The sequence below is a fragment of the Pimephales promelas genome, chromosome 21 (genome assembly GCF_988280905.1).
Source record: "Pimephales promelas chromosome 21, fPimPro1.hap1.1, whole genome shotgun sequence".
In the NCBI taxonomy this organism is placed as follows: domain Eukaryota; kingdom Metazoa; phylum Chordata; class Actinopteri; order Cypriniformes; family Leuciscidae; genus Pimephales; species Pimephales promelas.
In genome coordinates, this window is record NC_142789.1 from 30483197 (window position 1) to 30491944 (window position 8748).

The window sequence follows — 8748 nt, forward strand, 5'->3', positions numbered from 1 at the left end:
TTCGGTGTTGTTCGGTGTCTGTGGCACCACGCGCCGTCCCGAAATTCCACCATCCACGAACCCACTATGTGTCCAATAACTCACTATTTTTAAATGTACTAATTCCTGCGTTCATGCAATAAACTGCAAATGCACAGAATCCCGCCGGCAATCTGTTGAATGGGGATTTGGGTAGGGTATTTGATGGACATTTTAATTAAAGTTCCCTGTCATGATGAAAACCATTTATGAGCCCTGAGTACCAAGCGCCATCCCATAATTCCACCGTCCACGAACCCACTATTTTAATAATGGCATAAATGCTACGTGTGATCTCAATATCTCAGCTCTGGAAGGGTCTAGAGCCTCCATTTTTGCACTCAGGTTTAAGTCTCATGGCCCTCTATCAGAATCCAGAGTTTTGAGAAGATTGGAGAAACTTGTTTTTTCGCACCAAAAAAAAACGAAAGGGGTACCACTGTCGGTTTTTTCGGGTCGAAATTTTGAGTTGCTCTGATCTTCTTGAAACTCTGGAGACCATGTGTCCACCAAAGCGTTTTTATCCAGCTGAAAACGCTAGACGCCCTGCTGACGACGCCGAGCTTTGGGCGCTTGAGAGCGCTTTGGCAGTGCAGCGTTTTTTCCGTTGAGACATTTCGTTGCTATGATACAGAATATCCGCAGCAGTTTGAATGTTGTGACAGTTGGTCGGTGTGGTATTAGTCCCGCCCCTCCTCCACTGTGATTGGATGGCTGGGTAAAATGTGACAGTGATGAGCGCTGCGAACATTATTCAACTCCCAGCGACCAGTAAAAACACACTTCAGCGTGAAAAAAACGCTCAGCGCCTCGGTACGTTCATGGCGTTTAAAAAACACGGCGCTCCCATTGAAAACAAATGAAAACATACGCCAGGCGCGTGGAAAAACGCTTTGGTGGACACACGGCCTTAGACCTGAGTGTCAAAATGGAGGCTCTAGACCCTTCCAGAGCTGAGATATTGAGATCCCACGTCGCATTTATGCCAGAATTTAGTGTTTGTGGATTTTATATATGTCTAAATAGCTTATAGTAAGTTTTTATATTTAGTATTTAGTTTTAGTTCTCGATAAAAACCCTGGTGTCTGATTCTGTAAAAGTGTCTCATAATGTGGAGCTTCAGTGATGAGATGACGCTTGTTATCTCTGATGAACACATGATGAAGAAATATCTCTCACACACACGCAGTAACACACAGTCCACACACATGCTTTTATACAGTCCACACACATACACATGCTTTCACACACACACATACATGCTTTTACACACACACACGCTTTTACAGAGTCCACATGCATGCTTTTACATGCGCACACACACACACACACACACACACACACTCAGTCTTGATATCAGCAGACTGAAGGATGCAGCGTTTCCTCATGTTTATTTACGGTGAGTTACTGATGTTATTCGACAGAAACCCATTAATGAAATACTTTGTTTATTAGTGAGGTTCTCCGTGAGAATCTCTCGCTGCTGATTTACTGGATTCCTCTTTTGTGTTTCAGTTTTGTTGGGATTTGTGACAGAAATCGGTACTTCTTTTCATTATTATAAAATCTGCAGATCAAATTTACATTCATCTGAACTACACATTTTAACACAAACAGTTAAACTGCATTTTTATCAGTCTTATAGATGAATTTCATGTATTATTACTAATAAACTAAATGTTTTAAATGAACAATAACCAGGTTTATTATACATCTATAAACCTCTGCAATCTACATGTGTCCAGAATAAATTGAATTGTTTCCACGATTAACACATTTATGCTCATCGTAAGCAGTTGAAATAACTTACAATTAACCATATTAACATAACACTTCTAAATCATGTATTAATCTTGTCTATTATATGTTAATTTCAGCATTTATACATTATTAAAATCAAAAGTTGTCTCTGGTAATGTTTAATGGATCTGAGCGACGTGAACACAAACAGGTTTATTGTTAATAACTAACTTTAACAAATGCTGTAACCAGTGTGTTGCTCACTGCTAATTAGTGCCCCACAAAACCAGTCACATGGGTACATTTGCTTAATATTTAGACATAATCTGAAAGTTGAATAAATAAGCTTTCCATTGATATATATGGTTTGATAGGACAATATTTGGCCGAGATATGACTTGAAAATCTGTGATCTGAAGATGCAAAATAATCGAAACATTGAGAAATGAAATCTGTGCTGCATTCACTCACAAAAATACATGTTTTATATATTTACGGTAGGAAATTTACAAAATAACGTCCTGGAACATGATCTTTACTTAATATCCTAATGATTTTTGGCATTAATGAAATATCGATCAGTCTGACACTGTCCTAACCAAACGATTCCAGCGACAAATAAACAACACACGTGACGCCACTGCGAGACGCGGCACAATCAATCAAATCCCACAGCCAATCAGAGCAGCGTGTGGGTGGAGTCTTGTGGGAAGTGGGCGGAGTCTCGTGCACAGCACCATAGAGTCACACCCTCAAGATCATGGATAAGTGCATAATCAAATTCACAAATATTACACCATTTAAACATTGTTAAAGTTACTAAACCAGTCTTTGTCAAATATTACACTTGTTTGTTCCCAGTTTTTGTTTCCATTTGTTTAATTTCATGATCTGAGGTGCGAAGCTGGAGCTCTAGCTGATATTCAGAGTCACATGACACGCTTTTAACATTAAATAACGCACATAAACAGTGTCTGAGATTATCATCGCCACACTTTGTGTTTGTTGTTCCAGCGCGACGTCGCAGAAAAATAGGAACCGTTTCTAAAACAGAGTCGCCACGTGTCGCCGTCACGGATGATTAGCACAACAATTACACCCGTGCGACTCGGGACTGGTTTTGTGACCCAGAGTCACAACAACAAACGAACTAACTTGACTAATAACTATAATGTGACCTTACTGTAAAGTGTTATTTTGAGGTGTTTGTGGTCTGACAGGCGGGTCGAGGCTGAAACCGGTTCTGACTGGTCCCAGTAAAGCTTATCTGAGATCTCAGGTCCAGTTTCACTGCGAGGTCCCAGGCTGGGCTTCACCTCTGACCTTCGAACTCAGAAAGGACACAGGGGATCTTATTAGTGCAGAAAACAACATCAAGGTCACCTTCCAGCTGCAGGTCACTGAGGGGTCAGAGGGCAAGTACTACTGCGGGGTCACTGGAGGTCAAACCAGCAACAGCATCCGTCTCCATGTCGTGAGTGAGTGACACCAGAACATCAAGATCACCAAAGCCACATCTGTATCAAGACAGAAACTCAAATGTGCTATTATATTCCTTTTTATTAGTTTTAGTCATTAATTGTTAATATTTTCATAACATGTCTATAAAGTTTTAGTATTTAGTTTTTAATGTCAGTATTTATATTCCTATTTAGGTTTAATTTATTTTTATTTGTTTCAACTTTTTGTTTACTTAATTTATGTAGTTTTCATTTATTTGCAGTCATTGTTATGCTTCAACTTCAAGCCAACGCTTCTAATTTTAGTTAAGTTTGTTTTTCAATCTAATATTTATATTTGATATTTTAGTTAAATATTTTGTTATTTTGATGGCTTTGTATTTTTTTATATTACTATTAGTTTCTTTTTTTTTATTTTAGGGCAACATTTAAAATTTTTGTTTAATCAAAGTTTTATCTAATATTTATATATTATTTTATTAAGCGCTTCTGTTTAAATATTACTATTTAGGCTTAATTTATTTTTTAATTTAGTTTACATTTTTATTTATTTCCAGTTTCATCATTTTAATTTGTTAAATATTTAGCTATTTTGTTGGGGTTTTTTTTATTTTGTTATAAATATTCACTATTTACTAACGTTTTTCTATTTATTTCCAGTTATTTGTTTCCAATTTGCAATTTTATTTTGTTTTTGTAAAACACACACACACACACACAAAACACTATTTAGGTTTCATTTACTTTTATTTCAGTTTAAGTACTTTTTTATTTCCAGTTAAGTTTTTTTTTGTTTCATTTTTAGCAATTTTGTTTTGTGCTTTTGTATTTAAAAAAAATAATATATATATATATATATATATATATATATACATATTACAATTTCAGTTTAATTTATTTTTTGCATATTTTTTTAATCTATCTATTTTAAGGCAACATTTCAATTGTGTTCCTCCTCGACAGCTCCAGTCCTCGGGGCCCGTCTGAGCTCAGATCCGGATCCCCCGGTCCTGTATGAAGGACAGACGTTCACCCTGCGCTGTCTCGTCAGGAAGGGGACGCATCTGTCCTTCACATGGGATCATGACCAGCAAGAGGTCAACGCCTCGTCACAACACTATCGGCTCTCAGGAGACGCTCTCACGGTGGACGCCGCGAGTGAACGGCATGCTGGGACATACTCGTGCACAGCTCAAAACATGATGGAGGTCAACCCGAGATTCTCCAGCAGCCAAAACCTCCGTGTCACCGTGAAACGTAACTAATTTGACAGTAATCACACTCCAAAAACTGAAATCTAAGCAAGTAAAAAATCTTCGTCTTGTTTTTTTTTGCCAGGAAAGATTAAAAGTCGGTAACACTTTACAATATGTTTCATTAGTTAATGTATTAACTAACATGAACTACCTGAGCAATACATTTGTTAATCTCTGTTAAAGTCCCCGTGAACCGGAAGTTGCAAACCACTTTTCTCCAGTGTTGTGACGTATTTCCGAGAGAAACGGAATACTAAATGAGGCAAAATAGTGGGCGTGGCTTTTTTTCCAACTAGCACCTGATTGGATCGAGAAAAATGGGTGTTTCATTCTGACTTGCATGTATGAATTGTTCACCACAAAACGATCAATTTAGGCAAACAAAGTAAGTATGGTCAATTTTGATTTCATGAGGACTTTAATGTTAGTTAATAAAAATACAGCTGTTCATGTTAGTTCACAGTGCATTAACTAATGTAAACAAGATTTAAATAAAGTATTAGTAAATGTTGTAATTAACATTAACTAAGATGAATAAATGCTGTATACGTGAAGTTCATGTTAACTAAACGCTTAACCAACTTTTTTTAGATCTGAGAACTTTTAGAACTTTTTTTGATCTGTAAGAATGGATCTTTATTAATACCAGTCATTGATTCGAGTAACTTTTTTGGCATTTGTTTATAAAGTGTTCTATTTCTACAATATATGGTGTAAAGACATCTTAGTGCTGCCCTCTTCAGGATGTTTGCGGTGGTACGTGACACAGCGGTTGTTGGTGACGTAGGCAAGTTTTATACAAAGAGATGCGTCTCAGGTGCACGCCCCCCTCCGCTGGGCTCCGCCCACTTTTCCAGCATTTTTCAAATATTGCCAGTGGGTGGAGTCAGGCTCTGACCAGGGGTTTAACGAATGTTATTGTACAAGTGTTAACAAAAAGTTATAAAATATGCATTTATTTATTTATTCATTTATTTATCTGTTATTATATTTATAAAAAAATATATAATCTTTCTAAAATAAAAAATAAACATTTTCTTAATAAAAATAAAATCTTTATTTAAGAAATTTCTTCAGTCTTAGCAAGTGAATTTTAGCTCATTTTGAGGTAGATTTTACCAGAAACAAGTGACCGCTATAAAGTGCAAGTTTTTGTGCATGTTTAGTTAGATTGTTGAGCTAATTTAATAATAATACCCCCCTAAAAATTCTAATTTCAAGAATCTAAATTAAGAGGTAAAATATGATTTTTTTTTTATTTACACTGCAAAAAAAAATCCCTTCTTGAAACAAGCAAGATGCACTTAAATCTAAGTAAAATGTACTAAAATTATTAATTTATTGGGTTGTTTTAAGAATTTTCAGGTTATTGTGCATCTTAAAAAATGTAAATAAGCTGAATTTAAGGTTAAATATTCACATTTTTATGCAATCTTTACTAAAATTACTGATTATTTAGTTCCTATAAAAAGTGAAAACTGCATTTTTGTCTAAGATCCAGTAGCATTTATTAGTGACTACATTTTTTTTTCATGAATTGTTATCAAGTCAGTTTTGTATAACCCATTGGCAGATTATTTTGCTTGATTTTAGCCAGATTTAAGTGCATTTGTTTGTTTCAAGAGCATTTTTGGGCAGATTTTTTTTTTGTTCAATATGCTGTTTCTCTAAAAAAACAAAAAAAAAAACATCCTATTTCAGAACCGGTTTCATGTTTTATGATTTTCAGAGAACATCTCGACGCTCAAGTTGTCATTTGTGGTCTTCTTGAATGGCTCGAGCCTGATGGCCAACGTTAGCTGCCGTTTGGCACGTGGGTCTCCGCCTGTGACATTCAGCTTACTGGTGAACGGACAGGAAGTGGATGTGAAACGTGTGGATTCGCTGGAGTTCTGGTCCGTTCGGCCCGTCTCTCTCGGTCTGGATATGGGCCTGGCTCAATGTAAAGCTCAGGCAGAAACACAGCAGCTTCTGTCAGATCCTGTGCATTTACACGTGGGTGAGTGCGTCTCGTTTGAGTTCATGTGATAAGGCAGCGGTAATCTCAAGTCAAGTTACCTTCATTCATAAATTCAGCTTTGATCACAGGAATAAATGACACTTGGTGGCATTTAATGGCACAAAAACAGTGACTTATTCTTCCTTCAAACGTGTTTCTCAACCTGGTTTTGTTAGTTCCAGTAGGTGGTGCTGTGCGAGTGATGGTGAAATACCTCTATGATGTCGATGCAGTGGTGACAGCGGCTCGGCTCACATGCTTCCCCGATAGAGGAACGTTTCCCGCGTTCTCCTGGTCTCTGAACCATTCCTCCCTTCCACCAGGGGGCAACGCTCACATGGAGATGCAGAACGGGCAGATCTTATTCCTCACGGATATCAGCTCTGGTTATTACCGCTGCAGGGCGAGGGACAGCTTCAACGACAGCTCGATCTGGGTGGAGAGTGAGGACGTCTTCATACAGAAGACAGGTAAGCGTGTGTTTCTTCTCATCCTGTGAATTATCAAGGAAGACTTTAAAGTCACTAATTCTTGCTTTTATGGAATATTGCAGTATTGTAAATGATTTATCAGAATAACGTAAAAATAACTTTGCAGCATCTCTTCACTTCTCTGATGACGAGGGCGGGGCTATGACCTGTCACTCACATTAGATCAGACAATAACAAACCACAACCAGCCAATCAGCTCCCAACAGACACAATCAGGCTCCGCCCACATGTGTTCTTGTTCCAGAAGTGTTCAAATCGGGCCAAACCACAACCATCCAACCATCAAATCAATTCCAGATTCTTCACTAAAGTGTTGTATGTCGAGTGAAACGCTGCTGGAACAAGAACAAACGTGGGCGGGGCTTGATTGTGTCTGTGGGGAGTTGATTGGCTGGTTGGATGGTTGTGGTTTGCTATTGTCTGATCTCAAGTGAGTGACAGGTTATAGCCCCGCCCTCATCATCAGAGAAGAGAAGAGATTCTGATTCAACATTATTAACACAATAATGATGATGTGCACCGATTAATCATTATGGGGCTGTTTACGCGACACCGCTTTCAATTAAAAAATTTTATGCATTTTGACTGTTCATTTCCTAGACAACAGCGTTTTTTGGTGTAAATGAACAGTCAAACCCTAACACTAACCCATGATCGTTTAGACAATGGTGTCGTCTGTATGCTGAAAACTTCTCCGTTTTAAGCATAGTGTTGTCGTGTAAACGTACTCGAAGAATAATCACTGCAATTTTACGTTAAAAAAATGTCCATTTTGATTTCATGGTGACTTTAAAGAAATTTGATGCTGGTTTCGTATGTTCTTGCACAGATTTGTCAGCGACGCCCATGGAGGTCATTGCGTTGGTTTTCTGTGGATTCCTATCGATGGTGATCGTAGGAGCCTCATGTTTTCTGTTCTGGAGCACCAAGCGCAGAAACAACTCCTGCAAACATGGCATTAAACGTAAGTTCAGTCCACACGTTTCTTCGTGTGTTTTTGGCACAAGGTCTTTAACATGCTTTTCTTTCTCCTTTCTCCTTCAGATGAGATCCAGTCTGATGCGATGCCGTGAGTTTTAGTCTCTCAAAAGCTTCATTTGGATGTGATGCCGTGTAAAAAACGGATCTAATCTCTCTTCTGTTCTTCTCAGCAGAATGAACTTTCCAGCTGACGTTTCATTTAAACCTCAAACTGTGGAAATGAAAACATTCATCGTGAATTTTGCAGACTAAACCAGACCTGCTCCAAACACACTATAGTGATCCTGCAGACCTTGATTCGCTGGTTCAGATGTATTTAATTATGGTTGGAGCTAAACTTTTTGTTGTAAATGTGCCATATCTTTAAGATTGTAAGGCTTTTATATACCAAGTAAATGTTTAATTTACCAAATGTTGCAATTGATCTTGCTTTAATTAATACAATAAAGAGATAGATAAGATAAATAAATAAAAAAAAATCTGAAGGACTTTTTTAAACAAGGGCTTGGTTTTAACACAGAATTCAAGATTCAAGCGATTCTCTTGAACTCGGTGTATTATGATCTCAATTTGATCCATTTGCAGATCAGGTACAGTATGCAGATTTTTCTTACAGAAAACAGGGAACCTTATCAGTTAGATATGTTAGGTGATGATGATAACAAGTGTATTGCACATAACAGTTTTATATTTAGTAATATATATGTTTTACACCAGATCGTTGTAAAAATGTACGCATTTAACGTTAAACGAAATATCATGAAACATCAATTAATGACTTTTCTGAGGTAAATGTGACGACG

The 8748-nt window shown here is 37.4% G+C and overlaps 1 protein-coding gene across 3 annotated transcripts; it reads left to right on the forward strand.

Annotated features, from left to right (window-relative positions):
* The first annotated feature begins 1289 nt into the window (after positions 1–1289).
* Positions 1290–8677, forward strand: LOC120492050 (Fc receptor-like protein 5). Of its 3 annotated transcripts, none has more exons than XM_089125236.1 (9): positions 1290–1417; positions 1534–1560; positions 2961–3236; positions 4182–4475; positions 6204–6473; positions 6650–6943; positions 7794–7928; positions 8009–8033; positions 8116–8677. In XM_089125236.1, the coding sequence occupies exons 1-9, from the start codon at positions 1390–1392 to the stop codon at positions 8195–8197; spliced, it is 1431 nt and encodes a 476-aa protein (XP_088981362.1). In that variant the 5' UTR covers positions 1290–1389; the 3' UTR covers positions 8198–8677. The 3 variants fall into 3 exon arrangements, with proteins under 3 accessions (XP_088981362.1, XP_088981363.1, XP_088981364.1); XM_089125237.1 differs by having other exon boundaries at positions 1291–1417; positions 8119–8677; XM_089125238.1 differs by having other exon boundaries at positions 1291–1417; positions 2979–3236.
* The last annotated feature ends 71 nt before the right edge of the window (positions 8678–8748 follow it).